General features: G+C 46.5%; 1 protein-coding gene across 4 annotated transcripts in view; it reads left to right on the forward strand.

The window, feature by feature from the left end:
- The window catches only part of EXOC3L4 (exocyst complex component 3 like 4), a 30320-nt gene extending 11144 nt beyond the window's left edge, over positions 1-19176 (forward strand). For 2 of the 4 annotated variants that reach the window (XM_032691991.1, XM_032691994.1), the window contains 7 exons: positions 703-803; positions 2741-2839; positions 4981-5095; positions 7246-7368; positions 8083-8235; positions 9850-9971; positions 12028-19176. In XM_032691991.1, the coding sequence (XP_032547882.1) occupies positions 703-803; positions 2741-2839; positions 4981-5095; positions 7246-7368; positions 8083-8235; positions 9850-9971; positions 12028-12190 (876 nt within the window). In that variant the 3' untranslated portion in view covers positions 12191-19176. Of the gene's footprint in view, positions 1-702; positions 804-2740; positions 2840-4980; positions 5096-7245; positions 7369-8082; positions 8236-9849; positions 10052-12027 lie in introns of all 4 variants that reach the window. The other 2 variants (XM_032691992.1, XM_032691993.1) reach the window with 2 other exon arrangements.
- Positions 19177-25769: the final 6593 nt, after the last annotated feature.

Raw genomic sequence — 25769 nt, forward strand, 5'->3', positions numbered from 1 at the left:
AAATCAAAGAGTTTTGCCTGCTGCCATGACTATTTTTCCTTAGAGAAATATTACACATTATGTGGTCGTGGGGAAGGGAGGTCTGAATTGGATTAGCAGATGGATAGGAGGCCTTGGGAAGCACCAGAATGGGACTACAGCATGCTTCACTCTGGAGGTGCAGCCAGGACTGTGGGAATGGGAATCCAGGAGGAGTCCCAGTGCAAACAAGGTTTCAGGGTGGTGCCTGACCCTCTGTGCTGCCCTGTTGTCACTCCTGAGAATGGGACTTGTGTGGGCCTCTAGGGATGGGGCTTATAGTCATCCTTATCATGGGGTCATGCATGGGAACCGCTCAGCTTCCCTTGGGCTTTAGGTTGCCGATTGATCCCTCCCACAAACCCCCCGAAAGAGGAGGATGACACTGGGTGAGGTCGGAGCTCTGGCCAACACTGCCTCTAACTCACACTCAGACAGCAAAAGGACATGAAGCCATTAGGGATGAATGATTATATCACAAATCAATCAGTGTTTCTTGGCCCATTCTGCGTTATAATTTTTAAAACTGCCAGAGAATAATGAAAATCTCCTGGCAACAAGTTGGCTGTTTGCCCCTTTGCTAGGCGAGCCATCCTTACTAACCAAAGCTGCATGAGATCCCTGGGAAGGATGTTTCTCCCATGTCTGTCCCATTCACTGGAGCTTTTTTGTGCCCTTTTCTAGATCATCGGGGAGCACATGAAGTTATCTGGAGCTATCAGCAGAAGCCTGGAAACAAAAATGCTTGAGCTGTGCATGACAGAGCTGCTTGAATTCATACCAAGGTCTTACCACTCCTGACAGTACTTTCTTTTCAAATGAGTCTCACACTGGTAAAAACACAGGGAAAAGGTCTGTGCACTGGACCACATGCTGGCATCAGGAAGGTATAGGTCTGCTCTTGGGAGAATTAAAGATTACAGTGAGCCAAATAACAAGCAAGCTGCAGAACTGCCTGGAGGTAGTCATAAACACACCCAGAGAGGACTCTTGCAAGTCCCAGAATCTAATGCCAGAGCTCCAGGAAGGAGCTGCTGTCTGGGAAGGGATGGTACCACTGTGATCACATCCATCCAGGACCTTTGTGCATTGGATGCTGGTCACTCACAGCTTCAGCCATGAGCAAGCAGCAATTATGGACCCCTCAGACCCAAAGCCTGCTTGCCCAAAACATCATCTGGGTGTCCATCTTACCTCCCATATCTTTGGGTATAAAAATGGATGGTGAGACCCTCTCTGCTACACCTGGGCAAAACATACAGCTGGGTTGCCTTCTGAGTCTCTTTGAAATTCACCCAGTTCCCAAGGGAGATTGCTGAAATAATGGTTTTTGGTTTGGTAGTCTCCACGTTATGGCCTCAGATCTTACCCGCTGCAACATGCTTTGGGAATGCTCCAGGGAAGGTTTTAGGCTTGCAGAGGGTCCCAGCACAGTGACACATTGTCTGATCCCTCTGTCAGGGCTGTATTTGGGATGTCCATGGATGTTTGCTGGAGCTGCAATCTGCGGAGGAGAAAGGCTGTTTGACATGAATCAACTATGAGCAAGGCTAAAAATAATTTTGCATTAACCTTTGAAGTTTCCCACCTCCGGCAGGCACCAAGTGTGGAGTTTGCTAATGCAGGAGCATGGGTGGGGAGCCTGAGCACTGCTTTCTCCCATCATGAACCTGGGGCACGGCAGGGGTCCAAATTGCACTAAAAACAACACTTTCCCTTCTAAACCCTCATCTCTAGTAGCCCAGTGATCTATATTTCTCTCCCATACCCTGAGTGAGCAGGGTAGTTCAAACCACCTATTTGGCTTTGAAGTCTGCCTGGCTTTTTGAGGAGAAACAAGGCAGTGATGTTCTGGCCTTTTCTTTTCCTCGTTTTTCTTATTTTTCTCTTTTATTTCTTTTTTCTTTGTTCTTCTTTTCCCCTTTCTTTGTTCTCTTTTTTAATTTTTTTTTCTTTTATTTTTTCCTTTTATTTTTTATTGTGTTTTTTATTCTTTTTTTAAATGCTGTGCAATCCAAACCAGGGCAATAACAGCTCTCAGACTAAAGGACCACTGAAATTTAAGCTTTTATGGAAACAAACCTGAGATATAAGTGCCTGAGGCCAGCCTAAGCAGATCCCTTTACCCTGACAAAGAATGGGACCATCAAACAAAGCCTTCCTGAGCACACAGCTTCCTGTCATCAGCACTGACTTGTCTGTAAAACACCTGTGAAACCCATAGAACCTGTGCTACACAAAAAAAAAGCTACTTGACACTGAGGTTAGGGGGAAGAAAAGTCGGATGTGCTGCCCTGTTCCTATTCACCTTCTGTTTTAAAATCAGCCCTCAGGTAAATCCTTTGCCTGTGCTGTGCTTAAGAAGGCACACAATATATTGTCCCAAAAGCCAGCAAGATGAAGACTTACAAGCCTGAGTACCACAGCTGCAATTAAACCCTCAGCATGAGGAAAAGTAAGAGTTGGCCTGCCCACATCCCTGGCATCTCTCCAAAAGTGCTCCGTACCTGCTCAGGCGAGCGCATCCTAAACCCATAATTATGTGCCATCTATTTTCCTCCAATGCACACACATGTTGTGACAGCTGGAAAAAACACGTCTGCATACAGAGGGGACAGGTTGGGCCAGCCATGGGTGTCTCCTGGCATCACCATATACACAGAAGATAAGCCATCCTCAGTCCCCCCACCATTAAGTGTTACCTGAGTGTCTTTTCTTACAGGTTTGAGAAGGAGTTTGAGAAGGCTTGGAGCACTGCCCAGGACAGCCCCATCTTTGCACCCTGTGTTGTTGCCTACATCAACAGCTTCCACGACCTAATGTAAGTCCACTCCCCCTGAGCTGAGATGCTGTATTTTTGGGGTCTGGGAGGGTAACAGCATCTGTAAAGGAAAGATCAAGGTCTCCTTGGGGTGCCCCACTGGGTGCTGAGTCTCCAGCCCTCCTAACCTCACAGGAGGATTTTCACCAAGGGGTGCAGATAAAAGTCACAAACATGAAGAGACAGAAACATGAACAGATGCAGTGCTTGCATGGAAGTTTTGAACTCATTTTCAGTCTCAGAGGAGGGGGTTTTCCAGGTTTTCTTCTGGAGGTTAGCAGTATAAACCCAGAAACATGGTCTCAAGGCTGCCTTTGGCACTGGGCTGGAGGAAACTCTATGAAAGCACTGAACCTGAAAATAAACCCCTGCCATTGCATCTGGCAGCTGGAAATTCCAGGGCTTTGCATGAATTAGTTATTTCAAGCCATGTGTTGAAAAAGTGCCTCTGATGAACAGGTATCATCAGTGCTGACTATCAGAGATCTGACTATCCCTCTCCCCATAAGTAGGATGGTGCCAGTGAGCACATGTCCCAGGGTCTGGTCCCTCAGCCCAGTGCTGTGGCACATGATGACCTTGCACATCCCACTCTGCAGCCACTCACACAGCTGCCACAGCCCCTCCCAGTGCCAGTTCCACAGAATACTGGTGCTGTTCATATGCCTGCCCCAGGGGGATGGTCTGCAGCCATGCAGGGACATGGCCCACCGAGACCCAGGGGCTCTTCAGCATCTGGAGTCATCTCTGCCATGCAGATGTGGTGCTTTGGAGGCCAGCCCAGCAAAACAGCACAGGAATAATGTGTGGGCTCTGGCCACCAAAAAGCTTGGGTTGTGATCTCCAGCTCATGTTGCTGCACTGCCTCCTGTGAGGATGCTATATGCCAAATATTACTGAGGGGATGGAGAGGATTTCGTGTTCGGTGTCTCGCAGGAGCCGACGGCTCCAGCCGCAGTGAGCACTACCGTAGGGAAGTCTCTAGATGGCACGGTCTCTCCAGCAATGCTAACCTCGCCGAGGAGCTGGCTTTCACTGCCTCCTCCTGACCCTGCGGAAAATTGCTCTCCCCTTCCCTGCTGGAGACTGGCGAGGGGGTGAAGGGAGACGACAGCTCCAGGCAGGGAGCTGGCAGCGTTTGGGTGGCGGATTGGCTCTGCTGGGTTTATTCCTGAGTCAAGCTGTCTATTCGTCAACCTGGGGTGATGAGTGCTGGGCAGAGCTAGGTGACCTAACAGCATGATTTTTTACATGCTGGACCCAGAATTCAACGGGAGTTGCAGCCCTGAGCTCCAGCCTGCCACGACAGGGATGCTGTTGAGTGCTTTATAGTCCTGCCTGGGCAACTTCAGACGTATAAAGTCTGGGCAGAGGCAGGAACCTACCACTCTCCGTGGTCACAGCAGTGGATATGGCACATCCATGGAAGCTCGGGCACTACTGGTGTTGCCTTGCTTCCTCAGTTCCCCCACCCCCCATCCCCCCAAAGGGCGTTACAGTGGGATGGGAATGGAAAGTGAGAAGAAAGACAGAAGCTCACAATGCCCCCAAAGCTCACACACACACTGGGGATTCCCTTAATCTCTCAGAAGTTGTGTTTTCTTCCTCATGGGGTGAAACCTTGCAGAAGTACACACTGTCCTTTGGAAATTCCACAGGTTTCCATACCCATAGTCCCCATCCTAGCTGCTGCTGATAGACATTGTGTGGAGTGACTCAGATGGGCTCTGGGGGACACAGGGTCAGCAACTTTCCCTTCTCTGGCTTTATTATTTACTTCTTTCCTCACCCACGGCCCCTCAGTGCTCTCCCAGGTACTTGCAGACCTTCTAGCAGAGGTGTTGCTCAAGTGAAAGGGCAACCAGCCTATGCAACTGCTCGGCATAACTGCACTATCCCACCTGATGAGGAAATCTGTGGGGTTTTTAAGCACAGTCACAGCTGTGACTCATTTTCAGTGCACAGGATTGTGCAAAAGGAGCCATTACTTTGACCCATAAAGTGTTTCCAAGAGGAAGTACTACAAACAAAAGTTTATTTAAATATAATATCCAACATGCCAATCCAGATAAAATGCTCAGGGCACTGTAATAGTTTACATTTTAACATCAACTCACTGTTCTCTCTCTCTCTCTCTGTAGGTCAGGGTTAGAAACAGAGTTTAAAGTCAACACTGAGGAACTGCAGAAGATTTTGGCAGCTCTGACAAGGAACTTCACAAATATTTTTCTAACGAAATTAAAAACAAAAGCACAGGTAAGAGGATCTTGGCCATGTTATTTCCTCAGTGTAAGGGGTATGTGCAGGACCACTGCAGAAGCTGAGAGTCATTGTCCTTCCCTTGTCTCACCAACTAGACCTCATTTTGCAGCGCATGACATTATGGTCCCTCCAAAATGCATCAAGCCTAACACTCCTGTAGAAATCCTCCTTAACTCAAAGCAACACTTCTGGCATCCTGGGAGTTTTTTGCTTTGAGCAAGGATACCTTTGTCAAGCTGTTTACAACGATCAAAAGAAAAGGATATTTAGTGGCTTCCAGTATGTCAGGCAAAGCAGTAGGGAAAAACCTTACCCATAATGAGGCACAGGGGAAGTCAGCTGAACACCACCAATGAGACATTTTTTCTTCTACTAAAACGTTTGGATTTCTCAGGACTTTGATTTATTCTTACTGATTCGTTGATCTGCCACCATGGTCTGTAAGCAGCCTCTTCAGATAGGACAGAATTAATTCTGGTAGAGGTGATTTTTCCAGGCTGTTCCCATGGTGAAGAAAGGCTGATTTTTCCAGCATGAGGATGCTAAAGCTCTGGTATCAGCTGATAAAGCTCTGATATCAGCTTAACTTGTGTTGAGGCCTAAAATGCAATGCAATGCAATGCAATGCAATGCAATGTGCTACAATGAAGTTTGTGCTTCCCAGGTGCTGTAGGTGGGACTTTCTGGTCTCAGCCAGCTGGGGCCCACTAGCTCTAGGTGGTATAATACAAGAGATGAGGCAAATGAAGCCTTTGGTCACATCCTTTTTCACTCAACCTCATTCACTTTCTAAATCCCCAAACATAACTTTCAAAAACCAAGGCAGTCATGGGAACTGATGCAACCTAAACCCAGTCTGCCTGGCCAAGGGGACTTTCCAGTGACTGTAGATCTTGTCTTGGAGCCTAAGTGACAGGCAATGAAAGGAGTCAAGCCAAGGCATTGAGCAAGAGACCCGAAATGTGAGAACTGAGAGAGGCTGAGGCAAAGCATTTCTAAAGAGCTCTTTTGGCACTTTGTGCAATGGTCTGGTAGCCACGACAGTGTTGGATCAAGGGTTGGACTTGATGCTCTTGTAGGTCTTTTCCAACCCGGTTGATTCTATGATTCAACATGCTGGGAGCATAGCAGGAGAGCACAAGGAGGGGGAAATAATTGGGAAGGAGATTGCCAGGAGTCTAAAGCCAGAGATCCCAAGAGCTAAGAGGAGAAAAGTACAAAGAGGATGTGCCAGAGAAGGAATATTTTGCATTTGGCCCTCGGGGGAGTTTCTTCCAGAAGTCTTTAGCAGATATTGCTGTGTTTCTGTGTGAAGGCACATTAAGTCTAGGGACCCAGCAAGGACAATAACCCACTGAGAACACTTGGTCAGAGTACCTTGAGCCCAGGACTGATGTGAGACAGTGCCATAACTCCCATGTCATCACTGATTACGAGGTATCAAGCTGGAGATGCTCCCAGCTGCTATTCCCCTCCCATCACATTAGACCAATGAGCAGAAGGAAAATCCCAGTGAGACTTCATGCAGGTCTGCAGGAGTACAGATAGCCTCCTGGAAGGGCTGTGAACATGAGGAACTTGATTTGCTTGTGGACAAGGCTGTAGGGGTGATGGATTACTGGGCTAATTTCCAACAGATTCACTCCCAAGTGACCTGTCATTTCCACAGCTGGTGCAAACCCAAGTAACACTAACATACACGATTGCACACCACAGCTTGTTCTAGTCATGCCTGAGTTTTCTGTGATTAACATTCACATCTATTTCTTCACCTATGCAGTAGGGATACAAATTCATCTACCCAAAGAAATAGAGCTGGTGGATCAGAAGGTGGCACAGAGAAAAGAAATGAGGTATCTCAAGTAAGCCTTTAATGCCAAAACATTTGCTCAGGGAGTGATGCTTCTCCTCTCTGCACTGGCATGCCTACCCAGAAAGGGGAGACATGCATCTGAATTCGCTGGGGTGGAGAGAGAAACTCACCCTGCTCTGTGCTCTGGGTGTGTCTTCACGCAGAGGGAGTGTGCCATCAGTGTTCTGTGATTTTTGTTTCAAGCCAGCAGGTGTACAGCTGAGTGCCTTCAGCTAGGGCATCAGCTAGTCTGACTGTTACCAGTGCCATCAGTGAGCTGGTCTTTTTTCAGCCATTCCTTAAGAAAATCCTGACCAAGGACTGGATTTTGGATACAGGAAGGCCGGACTCACTGACGTCAGCAGTCTCACAGTTCTCCAAGCACCTGCAGCACATGAGGAAGCCCACGGGTCAGGTAGGCCACTGATCCCACACCTGGGCACAGCGATGCTGGAGAGGGGTTCACAATGTCATTTTCAGCCTGTGATCAGACCTGCAGACTCCTCTACAGTGGTGGTTGCTCTTTATAACTGTGGGAACTGCAGATGCAAAGGAGTTCAGATATTACCATACTTCCACATGTGAATTAAAGTTCAAATACAAACTACTTCCTGTAGTTCAAATACAAAAACTGATTTTGTTTAAAGAGGAACAGAAAGCTTTGATGACAATTGCCTCTGAACATTGCAATTCCATGAGTTGCAGGCTTACGTGCTCCTTTCACATCTACGCAGTTGTGAAATAAAGAGATAGGTGACAGCTGCTCTATATTTAAAATCTGCAAGCACCATTAAAACTGGCTTTTAAAACAATCCAAAATATCCCCCTTTGCTACTGAAAACCCAAACTACCAACACAAAATTGTGGGCTATTTCAGGGTGAGGAGTATTTCCGTGGCATTCCCTTGGGTGCAGCCACTGCTCTGTGCCAGAGCAAGGGACTGTAAACCACTGATTCCTTTCATCAGGGCCGACCTGGGCAGCATGTGCTGATGGTGTGTTGCCTTCATGTACCTACTCTGTGTCCTCAGGTGCTGCTAAGGACCTAAGAGCTTTCCCTGCCCTCTTTCACTACCTTGGCCTTGTATGGGAACCACAGAAAAACCATGAGGTTTGTTTTTTTTATCCAGGAGCTTCTACGTGAAGTTCATAAATATGTGGTAAAGGAATATATCACACAGGTCATCAAACACAGATGGAGAATGAACAGGGAGACACGGCAAAAAGTGAGCAAAAAGATGGACTGGGAAGCCAGAATCTTTCATAATACTCTCATTGATCAGGTATGTGAGTTCTCTCCTGGCCCATTCCCAGAGGTACAATATTTCCACTTGGCTTCCCAGAGACAAAGGCAGCAGGCTTCTGAGGAGGCCAAGCCTCAAGAAGTATAGAAGTCCTTAAAAGAGAGCAAGTGAGGTTGTTACTGCAGGTTCATGGTGTGGGCTTCCAGCCTACCAGCCTCTCTGCAGTGGCAGCTTTGCGTGTTTTGTGGCTAGGCCAATGTTACAACCCATCCATGAAGGTGACGTAACTGAGGTTCTTGTTAACAGATCCCTTGGGGTAGATTAGAGTGAAACAACACTGAATTATCAGTGTTTATAAATATATATACATATATGGCAGGTTTATTTTAGAACAATTTGATTGCAATGGAAATGAGGGATGTAGCCATTTTGGTTATTGTCTATAGTAATATAACAATATAAAGGTGTAAAAATATCTCTTAAGAAAATATATAAAGGAAAGGAAGAAAGAGAAAGAAAGCATTAGAGTAGATAGTGGAGAGGACAGATATCACCACCCGTGGATCCAGCGACGAGGCTTGATTGTCACATTTTAGATGCCTGTTGGTCGAAGTGATGGTCGCAGTCTTGATCCATCTGAGGTGGGAGAAGGCTGCAATGGGTTTAATGGGTTCAGGTGGGAATACCCAGGTACCTCCCAGCAGGGGATTGCAGGGGGCAGGAGTTTCTCACTGTCTGATATAACGCTGTGGATAATATGCAGTCTCCTTTTGGAAGGCCCCAGAAATGAGTCTGGAGGAGCTTTGGGGTCTTTGATGATTCACGACCCCTTCTAAAACATGACTGCTCTTTCTCACACCTGTGTAGTTGAGCCAGTTATGCCTTATCAGAAGAGATACATGTGAACGTCCCAATACCTCCCCATGAAGGGGGAGTTTTATACATGAACCAGCTGTGTAAAGAAGGAAATTGACATGATAAAAAAACATTATTCCACCTCGCAGGATCTGCTTCCTGTTGGCTTTTTCCTTATCTGGCTCAAAAAACACCTTGTTGCTTAAAAAAAGGTTTGTTTGTCACGGTCACCCTCCGGTGGTGGGTGCTCACGCGCTCTGCACCTGGGCTGTTCTTACACAGATCAGAGGTTTTCCCACCACACACCCAAAAACTGGGTGCAAACCTGGCCTCAGCAAAGCAGCACCCTGCCACTTTTGAAAATGGCTGATTATTTGAGTCATTAACTTTAACATTTCAGTCTCTCACAGCAACATCAGCCTGAGATTTTCAGGGAAGCCAAAGTTGAATTAATTGGATTTTGCAGAAAGTCAGGCATCCAGGACAATAAATCCCCTCTCAAAAATAAGGCACATGAAATTATTAGGCAGCAGGAGGTAAAGTCTGGCATCTGCCTGTGTGCTAGACCACAGCCACAGTGCCCTGACCAGGATCTGACTCCTGGGATGCTCATGAGCACCAGGAAGGGCAGAGTCCAGCCTCAGGGGAACTCCTTGTTGGCACCTTGCTGCCTGCTGGAGGCAGCCTGTCCTGCCTGCAGCAGTCCTGCCTCACACCCAGCTCTGCATTGTAGGGGAAAAGGTATTTAGCAGGTGTTGCTCTCCCCCTTGATATCCCTATGTGCCTCTTCATCCACAGGGCTCTGACTCCCACTGGCTTGTTCCCGCCATACACCACATTGCCAAGATCATTAAAGAGAAGAAAAAGGACAAGATCAAGGTGTATGTCAAGAAGCTGTGTCAGAATTATCCGGATATCAGGTACACAAAACGACAGATGCCAGAACTGTTGGGCTCCATCCCGAGCTCTTCATCTCATTGTTGGTAGCCATATGTTAGAGGTCAGGGTGCCAGCAACAGTGGGAATTCCATCTTATTTTTCTCTCTTTATGTCTGTATACTTCCTCTTTTTTTCCCCTGTCTGCTAGGTCTTATGATGCACACAAATTAACTTCAAGGCCTTTTCATTTTAGAATGGAATGGAACAGAATAGAATAGACTATTTCAGTCTGTTAGGAAGGGACCTACTACGGTCATCCAGTCCAGCTGCCTGATCACTTCGAGACTGACCAAAAGTTAATGCAAGCTATTAAGGGCATTGCTCAAATGCCTCTTAAACACTGACAGGCTTGGGACATCAAACACCTCTCTAGGAAGCCTGTTCCACTGTTGGACATTCCTCTGAGTAAAGAAATGCTTCCTAATGTCAAGTCTAGAACTCCCCTGACACAGCTTTCAACCATTCCCATGCATCCTATCACTGAATTCTATTTTTTTGCTCCAAATGAACCTTGTTTCACAGTAAAGCTCTGGTTTGATTTCAGTGCATCACCGGTATCAGTCCAGTTTGCCGATTTGTAGGCTCCAGATTTGAAGCAAATACTTTGTCTCCTCTTCCGAGGCTCAGACCTCAAAGTGAGGCAACCATTGATGGAGATCAGCTGTGGTTTCTGAAATGACCTCAACACAACCATTAAATTTTGGAATAAATTGCATGTTCTTTCTTTTATACTTTCCATTTGCTGTTCCAAAGCTGCATCTGAAAAATTTAAAACTACTGCAAAAGTAAACAAAGTGACTGGCTCTGTGCATGGCTAAACAGCTGCAATCAGAAGTTACCTCCTCTTCTATAGCTCTTCTACCAACAACTGAGAATGAATATCAGTGGTACAGACTGCAGAAAACTCCATTTCATCAGAGTAATTTCAGGAAAAAAACCCAAAGGTTTTTGTACAGGGTTACACAGTTTCTGACGGATGACATTTATACAGTCAAAACAAACCATAAATTTAACTAATTGCTCAGAAGTGGACCCTCAAATATTGAGAAAAAAAGATCACATTAAATCTGTTTTCCTTTCCCCATAGCTGTGGCTCAAAATTTTTCATAACTAGATTTAACTTTACTGGGTCAGATATGCTTCAGGCTTATCTGTGTGGGGACATTCAAGACATGGATATGAAAAAAAAAATGTTCCTGAGTAATTTCCTAGATGAACACACCTATTTCAAAAAAAAAAAAAAGGTTTAATCTCAGTGGCTAGATTAAGCTGACGAAGGAGGCAGTGCCTGTTCTGGGAAGGATGGGGGAGGTAAATTATGCCTAGTCATCAATGTTGGCTATTTGAAAACAATTTTCCACTCAGAAAAGCCATTTACAAGGCTGTAATTTGTGGTACTTTTTCATCATTAGGCTCAGACCCAAGCCAGGTTTTAAGGGTCATCCTCTTGATTTATCTAATTATTGACTTTCCATTATTGAGTAATACTATTTTTAACAATCAAGTTTGGAAAACGGGGTGGAACCTGCTGGACCTGCATTGCTTCCTGTTCAGGTCTTTTAATTCTTCCCCTGAGCTCTCAGAGACATTGAGGAGTTTGTATATACTGAGATTACTGGAACAGGGTATGTTTCCAAGTTGGCTTCCCAGCTCTAATCTAATTAGTGCCTGTCAACTTCCTAAATATTAGCACTTCCATTACTCACTTCAAAATAACCATTAAAGAAAAGGTCTGCAGCCTCTCAGGAAAACTTGAAATAGGTATCACGTGTGTGTGGAGACAGAGGAGGAAATTCCCTGAAGCACCAGCCAGCAGGAGGGTGTCCCATCAGCGCAGTGTGGCAGGAGCTGATGTTCTCTGGCTTGATACCTCCAGAGGCTGGAGACCCAACTCCTGGTGGCTCCTCCAGCATGGTGAGGGGACGATCCCTGGCACTTTGCTATGTCCTTGCTCCATCTCCTGCATGGTTGTTGGTTGTCACCTTTTGGGCTGCTTTTGCCTGCCAGGTCTGAGTGAGGTCGTGTTTGGTTTTTCAGGAAGGACCATATCCTGGCCATCCTCGCGCGCCGGGGGCTGGGGCGCAACGGGAGAGCGGCAATTCTTCGTCAAGTCTGCCATGTGCTGGAAAGCTCCAATGGAGGAGAGGGCAACACGCTCTTCGCTGAAATTGATGTTCCGGTGGTCATATGCTGCTTCTAAAACAGAACCAGAACAGCAGTCAGCATCCTCCCGCCTCCTACGCTGCCTCTACACATGATCCAAAATCTGCTACCCTCCCTTGCTCCTCTGCAAACCCAAATGTTTTATCGCCATGGAGAAAGACGCAGTTTTCTGAACTTGCTACCCTGAGTTCAGAACCCAAAGGCAACAGAGGCACTGAGACACCAACCTCCTGCAAGAGCCCGTGGGAAGCAGCTCCAGTTCAGACACTGTGTCTACCTTGTGTTCCATACAGATGCTATTGCTGGGAGGCTGTTCTGTTGTTTGGTCCAAAATTAAATTTCTCTTCATAGAAAACCAAAAGCAGTTCACTCAGAGCTATATTAAGGCTCGGACTGTGCTTTGCATAATTATACAGCAGCAGAGCAAGAGCCTCCTTTGTAATTAGTACCCATGAGCAATCAAGGGGTAGAGTTTGGGCAGGGATGTGGTAGCACCCAAGTCTTATTTCCTCCACTGTGAACCAGCTGGCCAAGCTGGCATGATGCAAGGCGGTGACGCTGTGACCTGATGCCAAAAATCACTACCTGCCTGAGGAGGAAAACTTTGGGTAACCAAACCCCACGGCTGGGACATGTAGTACATGGACTACTCTGCCCTCCAGGATGGCCCTGGTGGCCCTTCAGGCATTTCAGCAGATTTTCCTCACTCATGGGCTGCCTTGGGAAACTCCTGTTGGACTGAAGATCTGTTCATGCCATCATAGCCTCTCTGTGTGGAAAGGCATGTCTGGATTGGATGTGCCATGTGGAGTGAAGCCCCAAGTTCTCCTTGACCTGAGGAAAAGGGTCATCATGCCTCTAGTCCATTTTCTTGTATGTTTAAACATATTTTAACAAATCTGGTACAATCTGACTGCAGTATGAAACCAAATGTGAGGTGGACAGACATAGTGCTACAGATCTGATCCTCATCTGGTTGGTGTAAGCCAGCATCACCCCATTGATGGGCATGGAACACCATTGGTTTAACACCATGAGGGATCCAAAGCATCACATCCAGCGTCTGCAGGGGAGACTAAAAGAGACATCCAGCAGCCTAGAGATGTACAAATCTGATTTTATTTAATTCAATTTATCCTTAGGTTGCCCTCCACAGCAATAAATCTGAGACTTTACAGAGATGTGTTTATGATCTATCAATTAATCTGATAAATGTGGACATGGCATAGCCTTGAACACTAATTTGTCTACAGCAGAGCTTACAGTACCAGCAGTGAGACTTTCATTTCCTTTGCTTCGGATTGCTCCAATATAAATTTCAGCCTCGGTGAGCAGCAGGCACTGGTGACAGGCCAAGGGAGCTGTTCTGATGGACGAGAAATAAAGAGTGCACCTTTCATTCACAATCATCCTATAAGAATTTTTCTAAGACAAACCTGCTACCTTCACAGTAAAGATGGCTTTGAAATATCAGGTACAGATTGACAGCTTGAGACAGAAAATCCTGGAAGGAATTTTCTGCTCTGCATCTTTCTCCAATACAGCTCATGACAATTCCTGCAAATCCTCAGCTTGGTGACTGTATTTACTACGGAGAAGGAGAAGTAAAATATCATATGCATCTCCCATTGGATGTGCAGAGCTCAGGAACCCTTTGGAGGTCCCCTTTCCTGTCCTGGGGTCGTGGTGAATCAGGGAGCATTGGATTACACCCCTCATGGATCTGTGAGCTACATTCCCCATCCCAGCAGAGGGGAAGGACACCAGTGCTGAGAGATTAACATTTATTGTTAAAAGCATTGACTAAATGGCAGAAACAAAAAGATTTCTACTTTTATATACTCAGTCAGAGACTTCTAAGACTGCAACTTCAGTGGAGTGCAGGATTTGAAGCACTAAAGCCTCAGTGGGAGTTTTTGTGCATCAGAAATTTCCTTCTCTCCTGTATGCATCTCTCATCCAAGCACCTAACACAAGGCATCTGTGGCACAGACATTTTCCCAAGTGCATTATTTAAATGTTTACTGGGGTTTCAATCTTATTATTTGACTGGCAAATGCTTCACAAAGCCTTTCCTCAGCCTCCAGATGCCTGGCCCTTGGATTAGATATGGAGCTCGGCTTCCGTTTTCTAATAAAAGCAAGTTGCTACCCTGGAGTCATGGAGGAAAGCTGGGCACAATGGCCTGCCTTTTGTCACAGCCTCTCCTGGGACACTCAGATCCTGCAGCCTGGCATTCTGTAAGCCAGTGACAGGCACAGAGCTGGCTTCCTCCAGGCTGCTGCTCTCCAGCTGCCTGCTCTTGAGCAAACCAGTTTAACCCCATTATGACAAGACTATGGTTCAGTCCCTGTCCTGCCCCAACAGCTGTCCAAGTGGAGAGGGAGATCCAGGATGGGTGAGAAGCAGGGGTCTCCCTGGGCAGGGGGATGCTTGGTCTGGGCTGCAGCACAGACCCTGGAGCCAGTTAAAGAAGGAGAGAGGAAGGACTGTGTGCTTTCCAAAATGAGCTGCTGCTGTCCAGCTGTCTTCTGTAAAACATCCAGTGTCCATTACACCACATCTCACATTCCAAAAACAGGAGAAGAAAGGCCTCTCAGGGCTTTTAAATGTGAAATATGTTGCTCTCGTAGGAAAGTGCCAAGGAGCTCAATTATTATCACCCTATTACCTCCTCCTGCTTGTTGTTTCTCAGTGAAGAAAAACACCATCATACCCATCCCTACCCCAGCACACAGTTACATTCCCTCTGGGCCACAGAGCTCACTTTTATCCCCAAAGACCCAAGCTACATTATGCAGATGCATCCTCTGGTGAATCAAGCTGTCTCAAAAGTATCCAACTAAATGGAAGAAGCAAACTCTCTCCAGACTTAGCTTCTCAGGGGTGAACAATGCATTTTGGGGGGGTGGCGGGGAGGGATGTGCAGATTTGGCACAGCTGACAGTATTGTGTGGGTGGTGAAAGATATTTTTTTTGTTTCAGAGGTCTCTGCTGTTTCACAATACTGTTTGTTTCTGGTTTGGGGGGAAAAGCAAGGGAACAGTGCCTGCAGTCAGGGTACATGGGCTGGCATTTACCACCTGAGACCAGCCTTTGGGTACCATCATTTCATCAATTTTGCTCTGTGAAGTTGTCCTTTCCTGGAAGGAAGATATGGAAAACAGCCTCACACAAAGCAAGAAAGGAGGAGTACCAAAACATTGCAGTGAATGCCCACGAGGCTGTCCCTGAGCTGAGGCTCCTAATCAATCAGTCAAAATACTCCTGAAAAAAGTCTTTTAGTGCAGCACCACTATAATGTTTAGCTCCCTGTCATGGTATCTTTCAGAAATGAACCCTCAATTGGGTGAAAATATTAAAGATGATCAGTGAGAAGCAGGTTGCAATATTCTGTCCACTTTATGAGCTGAGTGATGTGGCCTGACACTACCCAGCACACACAGCTGGGATGAAAAGAGGTGCCAGAGCGTTATTATCTCAGGGATGGTTGAAAAGTAAAGTTGTATTAGTTTTAGGTTTAGCAACTTTGGTGATTATATATCACACTTCTCCGAAGTACTGATGTTTAGCGAACACTCATCTTCTGTGTTTTGCATCTTTCTCCATGAAATCTTGTTGTGGTGGGATTTACTGCCCCAAAGCCAGTCATTTTCATTCTCTTGGTACTGGGCAGATACAGGAGTGCTCTGCTCAGTATCATCATCTGTTTCCATCCCTTAAGGACAATTTTATGTAATACTGCTAATGATGACGTGACATTAGCACTGGGACTGGTCCACCTCTCCCATAAAACCTGTGCAAGAGATCAGTCAGGCTGACAGAGCACTGATTTAAACTATTTACTATCACTGTTACAATAAAAGACCGGTATTGGGAAAAGGTTAAGACTGATGTACATTATTGTGTGGCAAAAGTGGATTAAGATAACCTTTACAAAACTACAAGAATTTTCTCTAGTCCCACAGCCACATAACTGTCTGCTGCCTGAGGATACTGAGCACATAAACTTTGTCTTCCTGTCTTCATCCCTGTCACACAGAGCACTGCAAATAGCCTCTAATACTCTTTCAATGTAGCACTCTCTATTTATATCTGTAAATTCATACCAAGTCATTCAAATATGTTATCCAGAGAAGAAGTAACATGTAAGGCAGAGAAACCTCTGAAAAAAAGGCTGTTGTAGTATTTTTGCCATCTTGATACTACTTGAGAGTCTTGAAATGTCAGTGTAGGGCTTTCTCTGCTAGCTGTACAGAGGTTGTACCTCTTGCTAAATGAGGCAGGAAAAGTGAATGGCAGATTAAAGATGAGCACCTAAGTCCCAAGATGTCTGACCAGGCACAGTTTATGTTTGGCCAGGCATGAAATTGTGCCTGGCAGCACGAGTAGCCTGAGCTCCATAATGAGTGTGGGACTGGGGAGATGCCATGGCTTCATTAGGAGACGCAGGATTATGTCTTGGTTCCCAGGGCTGTGGGGAGACTGGCATCAGGCAAGACATAACTGTTTTTCTGTGAAAAGTGTTACACAAGTGCAGAAAAAGCAAACCAAGCCAGAAGGCAGAAAGAGGTGGTTACATAGCTTGCCAAGCCATCCCCTGGCTGCATTCAGTCCCTGGGAAGGGGATGGTGAATGACAGCTGGGAGAAGAATGCTGAGAATCAGAAGGGGCCCAGAAAACTGGAATTATTTCACAAATGGCATCCACAGAGAAAGAGAGCTTTGCTTAACATTGGTCAGTGCAGAGTAGTGGCCTTCAACTTTTTGCTGCCTATGGACTAAGGTATTATTTCCAGGGAAGGCACAGAGCACAGTTGTGATAATTGCCTTCTAGTTGGTTAAAAAATTACTGCAAAAGGGAAGGAATATTCTCCTCACCATTTTCTGTGGGGGTCAGGAATAGAGAAACAAGCTTCTACTTCAGTAAGTAGAGGCAAGTTAGATGCAGCAAAATCACCAGTAGTGCTGACGGGGCTGGAGCGCTGAGCACAGTGTGTTGTCCCTACCATTGGTGGCTTTTACAGAATCACAGAATTGCAGAATGTTTGGGGTTGGAAGGGATGCCAAAGATCAGCTAGGTCCAGCTTGCCTCCCATGAACAAGGACACCTTCCACTAGACCAGGTTGCCCAGATCCAACAGCATTTCCTGGTGAAGCTCATCATGGGTAATCCCAGAACTGAAATTAAGGAAAAGCAAAGTAATCATAAAAGTCCATTATCCTGAGCAAGGTACAAAATGCTGGGGATCATCTCCTGAGCGAGGGAGCTCACAACTTTACAATACTTTTTTCCAAAACTCAGGGAAAAAATGTTTCCTGAAAGAACTGTGCTATGAACAGAAGCTCATTGAGTAGATAAGAGGCAATCATGGAATTAGTCATCAGGGATTCATTAGAAGGAGCAAGGCTGAAAATCTGGTGGCTTTTGTCTCTAAAAGCACGTCATGCACTCATGGACCGTCATCTTCCCCTCGCAGCCCGTGCTACAGTTCAAGAATGCATTACTCATGCTTTTGTCTTGAGAGCCCTTTAAACAAACGGGTCTTGAGCCTTCAAGGCACCAGAGAAAGCACATGGTACCTCTTTCCTCATGATCTCAAGGCTGAATCCACCCTGTGCCTCTTCTTGCTAAGCAGCTGTTAGTCACCCTCTGAAACAAAGACCATTCCCCAGGACCACACATGTGCTGTCTTCAAGAAGACATGTGGAAAGAAAGAACAGCTCAAAGGGCCGGGCTGGATTTGCACATGGTAAGAAGCTCTCTCAACAAGCTCAGGAGGAGCTGTTATTTCTGTTATTCGGAAGCACCATTGCCTGAGGCTGCCAAAACATGGATGATACACCATGTTGGCTCAGGAGACCTTCTAGATGTGACTTGTGTCCTTGTGGCACAAGGAGAGAGGCAAAGGGGAGACAGTGGAGTGCAGAGAGGGGAAGCACTGAGAAACAGTTTGTACTGTTCATTCCATGCATCTCCTGCCCCTGCCTCAGCCTGCAGCCCAACCCTACACCTGCCTCTGCCACCAGGAGATGACAGCTCCAGGAAAAGAGGTACCTACACAACCCTGGTCCTACATCCCCGATGTCTCAGGAGCTTATGTGCAGCCTTGTGACATCCCATGTGAAACACCTCTCTTCAACTCTGTTTTATCTGAAAAAAACCAGCTCCTTTTTCCCCTTTTTTGTTAACCATATAAATTTATTCACTACCGAACAGCACAAAGCCAAATTCAGCCCCGGCATAAGGAAAAAAAAAATCCATGGGATTCTACCTGATTATTCTGTGCAAGGAAAAAAGCCACCCTTGAAAGGATCCTGAATTTGCAGCACTGGCCAGAACCTCAGAGGGGCTGTGGAACCCTCCCAGGCTGGGTGTGCCCTTGGCACAGCAGCACTTGGTGTTGCAGTGAAGGCTGTGAGAGCCTTCATGGCAAGAGAGCCCCTGCCAGAACCCCCATGGGGGAGTCCCACATGTGGCATTTCAGCACAGCCTGTGGGGAGGGGGCTGAACCTGAACACACCATTTCCTCTGGTTTTGGCCCCGACACTTGGGTCTGGGATAGTGTTTGGGATTTCTCGCTTCCCTCAAAATACCTTTTGCAAGTGATTAAATACTGAAACAGCTCAAGGTTATGTCTGCTGAGTGAATTAATAAAAAACAGCAAAAAAAAAGGATTTGTTTGGTTTGCAACAGGGTAAGAATACTTGAATGGATGCCCACTTTTATTAAACATCCAAAGCAGGAGCAAATTTTGAGTTAACCAAACTGCCTACAGACAGGCAGCAAAACTCACAGCAATATTGTTCTGTTTCCCAGAGTTATTCACAATCTGTTACAAACAACAACTGCTATGTCTCCACAATCATTTAACCTTCAGCCTTGGTGTGTGGATTTAAATGCCATTGTTTTAGTCACAAGAAGAAAAACTAATTGCATTGTTGCTCTTACAGCTGTATTTCTGGGAAAATGCTTGCATGGGGTGTATCAAACAGAATCCTCAAGTCAATATTATTTTCCACATTAAAAGAACCCTCCAAAACTTTAATACTATATGTAACTGCCCTTTCAACCTCTTACGAGTGAAGCAGCTTCTTTCTGATGCAGGTAGATAGAAGCCTAAACTAGTTAGAAGTGCAAACACGGGGCTTACCTTTACATCCAAATTAATGCCTTTACATTGGTATTGCAATATGGGGTTTCATATCCACCACTCATATTTACTTACTTTAGAGCTTTTCCTCTAGTCTATAAAGGGAATGTTAGGAATAATTATGACAACTCCATCCATTTAGGAAGTGGTTTAGGAAGGATCCATGTCTGGCTGCTGTGTTACTGGAAAAACTCCCAGGAGACAAAAGCACCCTACCCAGCCCCAAGCCCAGGCTCTACCAGGGAGCAGTGTGACATGTGATTCCAGCTCTGGCCTCTGGAAAGGAAGTTTGCTCACTGTGCCTCAGTTTCTCCTGCAGAAGAACCTTATTCAGAAGCTGTTTTGTGCTTTCTAGACAAAAGAGAAAATCTGAATTTGACTTTTAAATCCTTCTAGGCAAAGAAAAAGGCTATTGTTCTGAAGAGCCAGCAGGATTGCTCAGATATTTGTTGAGGAAAGAGGAATATTTTATTGCCAGGTCACTGGGAATTTCAGTGCCTTTCTCTGCAGCCAGGACATTTGGTAGCAACAACTCTGTTGATTTCAACAGCGCAATGAACTCCTTATTGAGTCAGAGGGTTTGAAACACAGGTTATTGATTCCTCATGGGTACTTGGATTTTCCCTGGAAACTTCCCTCTGTGCCACTCACTAAACCCAACTTTACTTGGACACAAGAGGACAATGCAGCAGGAGAGAGGCCAAGAACAGCTGGGGTAAATCCCGAGGACCCACAAGGAAGTTCAAAACAGAACTTCTTGGTGTCTAGCCTTCAAGACCTCAAACAACTACTGCTTTTTCGAGGTGCTTTCCCCCAGTACTTTCCACCATGTAGTGATGAGGAATTTATAGGCAGCCTTTCCTGCTGAGCAAAAAGAGATGCCCCAAGGCAGGGAGTCCTGGGGCAGGGAAGGTGTCTGGGCTGGGGTAAAACAACTGCAGTGAAAAGGCATCCTGATTAGTTTCACCAGGTATGAACATGATGCTGGTACCATCGTGAGAGCCAGTTGGGATTTGGTCCCATCCAGTGACCTTTCCAGTGTTTCATTCCCTGACCTAAAATTAGGCCTCTCATCCCCTGTAAACAAGTCATGTGCCAGCAGGGTACAGCCATGTGCCTGGAGAGCAACTAGTGAGGAGAGGCAGGTCCCAGCCCCAACTTTTAAACATGGGTAGGCATAATCCTCCCACACCATGGGCAGCAGCAAATGTGTGAGCAGCTCTGCTGACACGGCTTACATAGCTCTGCTTGCCTCAGGGTGGTTTTGGCAGCCCCCAGGGTTCAGCTGAGCAGGTCAGGTTCCAGGGTTCAGAGCAGGTCTGTCAGGACACCCAGCCCTGTGCTGCACAACACAGCTGTGCTCTCACATCTGGGAGCACCGAGCCACATTGCAGAGAACACGGATATCTGATGCTGCCCCAGATGTGGCTCCTTGCACCATTTCTTGTAGCTTCACTGGTGAGGCAGTTCCCTTTTGCCTTCCCTCAGCCCCTGGCCATGCTGACCTCTGAGTGCACTCAAGTCAGAAGCGGTCCCATCTTAGTGACCCCTATTTAATGCAAGAGCAGTAAAAGAAAAGCAGCATGCCTCCTGTAGGAACACACACACGCACTTGTCTAGCTGCACAGAGACCTTGCCCTTGTCTGTTCATGCTGAACTCCAGAGGCATTAGGAAGCTGTAATCAGAGAAGCAGTGTTATATAAAGAAGCAAGAGTAAGCTGGGAAAAAAAACTACTCGGTAGCAAGCACTGGAGTACCTTAAAAATAGGGTGCTAAAAGTACCTATTGAAAATAGGGTGCTAAAAGGTGGTTTTCTGTCAGAAAACCCTGAAGCTTCTCCAAAGCAGCAGTGTTTTCCAGAACATCTGTGCTACAGGCAGATGTGAATCCCCCACAATTTTCCCAGCCCAACACTCTTCCAGGTCTGATCTGAATGCCTTGTTCAGCCCCACTCCAGACCTGAGCCTTGTGCTGTGACCCGACAACATGCTGTTCATTTTCCAGTGGGAGTGGGATAGCAGGAAGTGTGAGTTCCCACTCCACTGGAGTGAGTTGGACTCGGAGATGACTGGACTTCCACACCAGGAAAAAACACTTCTGGTTTCCTTCAGATGAAAAGGAGAAAGCCACACTCTTCCTTCAGCACCTGTTGTTCCTCTCCGAGTCACCACATGGCAGATATTGAGGGTGCCCATCAGACTGCAAGTAGCTTCAAACACAGGGACAATATCCCTCCCTCCATTCTCTGTGGGAGGGTGACTTGCCCCAGGCTATAAAGAAGCCTGGCTGAAGGTCCAGGGACAGCAAACCAGGAATGGCTGGCTGCCAAGCCTCCCAGGTCAAGAGGACTCTTGCAGCACATGGTGTCTCCTGCCCGCTGTGAACATGTCAGGGACAGCTGGGCCCAGACAGAAATCTCTGATATGGATCCCTCCTCCGTCTTTATGTCAGATGGAGGGTGGCATGGCAACCACAGAAATGCACACCTCCCTTGCTCAAATACCAGGGGAGGGTTCCAGGGCAGACTCAGGGACGGATGCCTCCTCCACCAGAATACCACAGGAAAGGTGTCATCAGCCTCAGCTATGGACCACTCCTCAAGCAGAAATACCAGGATGGGGATGCAGACCATGCTTGCATACAAGCCCTTCCCTTGATGAAGATTTAGGACGTTCCTCTCAGGTTTGATCTCCTGGCTTATTATTCAGACATGTAGGATCTCCAATGCCAAAAGCAACCAAAATCAGGAAAGCTCTCTGTAGTTAGCTTGGTTCAGATGTGACTAGAGAGGGCAAAAGTATCATCACATGAGGTTGGTACCACTAGTAGCAAAGTTCTCAAAAGGAGTTCACACTTTTGAAACTTCCAAATCACAGCTTTGCAGCAGGTCAGACCTCTGACACCAACCTCCCTCAAACAGACCTGGGAAAAACACATGTATTCACTACTTGGAAAGGAAGAAAATAGAGCCAGAAGTCATATTCCCAGCAGAAGGTAGGAGGGTAATGCCTACTTACCCAGACAGCTGCTGCCAGCCACCTGCAACCCAAACTGCTGCTTTTCTGCCTTGAAACATGCACAGCTGGAATTACTTAGGACAAATGAGTTGAGCTCATGGAAAATCCCACAGGAAAACTGGTATTTTCCCTGTCTGGTAATAAAGGTAATGAAAACAAGTTTGAACAAAAATCTCAAATACCATTCAATGAACAAGCATATTGAATTAATAGATTCCAGGAAGAAAACCTTTACCCTCATAACAATCTGCTTCTTGACACACCTTTAGCTGACAACGAGGATAACAGCTTTTCAGCATCATGAAAGAGGAAATTAGGACTGCACTTCAAAAATAATCTCCTTATCAACACTTCTTGTTTATCGCATCCTCATTTTTACAGGTCAGTAAATCTTTCATTGTCTAGTGCAAAGGATTCACAACTGTTTTCTCACCAGAGACATATCCCATCTGTAGGCTCCTGCTCAGCTAAATTTGGATATTAGGATTGCTATTGAGATTGACTTTGATGCTGAACATAGAAGACAGGAACGATCCCATGCAAGTTCAATGTTCCAATTTAAGGAAGCATCTGCAAACCTAAGCTACAAATCTGTGAAGTACATATTGGTTATAAGTGTAAGTTGCAGCTGAGAAATATATCACATATATTGGGGAAGTCAAGCATAAAAGTCTTGATTCCTCAAATTTGCAGACTTTAGATAGCTTCTTATATGGCACAAACTATAAATACAGAGTATCAGTGTAGCCCTATGCAATACATTTGGGTAGTTACAGAGCACAGAAAAATTCCTGTGCAGCACTAGAAGATGTGCAGCCCAGTATAACTTGGTTACTCACTACCCAACATTATTTAAGTAAATACAAGATGCCTGTCTCAGAAATCAGGCTACATAGGCAAGCAGTGTCGTGCTGGTGTATCAGCAGGAGGTCCAAGTGCAGTGATAGGTTTGGTTTGCACAAATAGGGGCACCCAGACGATGACACCAAAGCTCTAGGTTCTTAATTTAAGACCCAGTTACAAGATGCTCTTGGTTCCCCTGTCTGCTGGCAGAATTGCCCTGACCCCAATGAAGTTTACTTACAGCAGATAAAGATGAGGCCCAGCAAGAGAGCCCACCACATTAATCTAATTTGGATCTTACATAAATCATTCCATACAAACATTTATCCAAGAAAACAACCCAGGATGCCCACAGATTTACAGCTACATTTGCTAACACCAGCTGAGCATCAGACTCCCTTGGGCTTTCCCATGCTGCTTGCTGCAGGAGTCTCCTACAGTCAGGGCCTCCAGTGCTAAGCTGGGAACGGGACATTGGTCTGAGACAAATGCAAAGACCCCCTGAATATTTGAAGAGAGGTTTCAGCGTGTCTGAGACACTTGTCATTGAACCACTTCCCAATGCAGATTCACAGCACACCTGGGACAGACAACCCTGCATCCTGCAGGGATTACATAACTGAGGATGTGAGCAGAGAACCAGCCCCAGGTCCTCCCTGCATCCAGAACAGCATCCTCTGCTTTCAGTCACAAACACTGCCTTTCCAGCCACGCCCCTTAGACCACAGGATTACATCCCTCCCAGGGGGATCACATCCCTTAGCCTCCTGCACGAAAAGATGCAGCACCAAGCTCACCTCCAACTGCACTGTGCTGCCCCCAAACCAGCCTTAACTGCAGATGCCAAACCTTGCCTCCCTCTCTCCCCTTCACATTAGCATTGGAGGAGGTGATGAAGCACAGAGCAAGTTACTGCACTCCAGGACCAAATCTTGTGCTGTTTCACGTTTCCGATGATTTTCAGACTGGCGTGGCAACCCAGCATTTCTTTCCCGTGACATTGCTAGTTTCAGGTCACTCATTGTCAAGTAGTAAGGGGACCCAACCCTGGAGTAATCCCAGAGGGGAACCCTCTGCCCAGCTCAGCCAAAGGCTGGCCTGAGATGAATCAGGGTTTTCCAGAGACCGGAGATCATGGGTTTGCCCATCAGGGTGGCCCCTCTGCTTCTGCTTCCTGTTTTGGCAGACATTGTTGGGGGAGAGGTTTTTCCCTGCTACTATGGACTTTTAGGGAAAAGAGTCCCTGAGAGGAAAGCAGCAGCCCCAGTGGGCAGGATGCAGGCCCAGTGGGCAGGAAGCATCTGCTCTCCAGCACTGTGCCAGCTCAACTGGGCACCTCCTTCCAGCACAAACATTGGTCTCAGACCATGTCTGCTGCTGGGGGATGTCCCCATGCTGGACCTGCACAGATTTATAGCCCCTCCAAAAGTTGTGCAGCTACACAGGTGCTGAGTGTGGGCATCAGCAGCACCAGGAAAGCTCAGGGTTCACAATCAGCTTTAAATCTCAGGACCATTTTTTTACATTTTGCATTAGACTACAGCTGTCAGATGTAAAACAGAAGTCATTCCAGGCACAGTAACCAGGCTCTTGGACTTGCTACTTGTCCCACTCCCTGCCCCACTGCAGCTTCCCAGAAAAGGAGGGAGGAGGTAGGCTCTGCAGGACCACAATATTTTGATTTTGTGCCTGCACAGCAACTGCTTCAGCCCAGCTCTCATCCAGATGTGTGCTGTAGATGCCTCACATTGAGGCTAAGCAACGGACAGCACAGCCCTCACAGCCTCCACAGACCCTCTGCAATGGCCCCCCACAACCATTGCTGTCACACAGACATCCCCTGGTTGCCCTCCAACCATCCTTGCTGCGGCAGCACACAACTTCCACAGTGTAACAGGCTCACCACAGCTCCATGGCCAGGGATGGAGGTCCCTAGACATCAAGAAGAGAAATCAGGAAAACAAAACACAGAATCATAGAATAGTTTGTGTTGAAAGACACCTTTAAAGGTAATCTAGTCTAAACCCCCTGCACTGAGCAGGAACATCTTCAACTAGATCATATTGCTCAGAGTCCTGTTCAACCTGACCTTGAATGTATCCAGGGATGGAGCAACTATCACCTCTCCGGGCAACCAGTGTTTTAGCACCCTCATCATAAAACATGCCTACCTTATCTAGGATCTAAATTGACTCTTCTTCAGTTAAAAAAACATTACCCCTTGTCCTATCACAATAGGCCCTGCTAAAATGTTTGTCTCCTTCAGGTACTGAAAGGCTCAGTAAGGTCATGCACCCACAAGTGGAAGACAGAGTGTGGGAGACTTTGGGGTGAGGAAGGAAGCCATTGGCTCCCTGTACCTTCAGTACACAGCACTGAAAGTTCTGGATGATAATACTGTCTTCTGGGAGTGCTGTGAGCCCTGCTCTGGGGAAGGTGCTTCACTGTGGGCATGATGCAGGACACAGATACAGGCAGCTGTACTTTCAGGCACACACCTCACCCCCACCAGCCTCCTGGTGGCAATGCCCTGCTCAGGGAGCAAAGCTTTCATAGAATCAAAGAATATCCTGAGTTGGAAGGGATCTACAGGGATCATCAA

Source organism: Chiroxiphia lanceolata, chromosome 6 (genome assembly GCF_009829145.1).
Source record: "Chiroxiphia lanceolata isolate bChiLan1 chromosome 6, bChiLan1.pri, whole genome shotgun sequence".
Classification (NCBI taxonomy): Eukaryota; Metazoa; Chordata; class Aves; order Passeriformes; family Pipridae; genus Chiroxiphia; species Chiroxiphia lanceolata.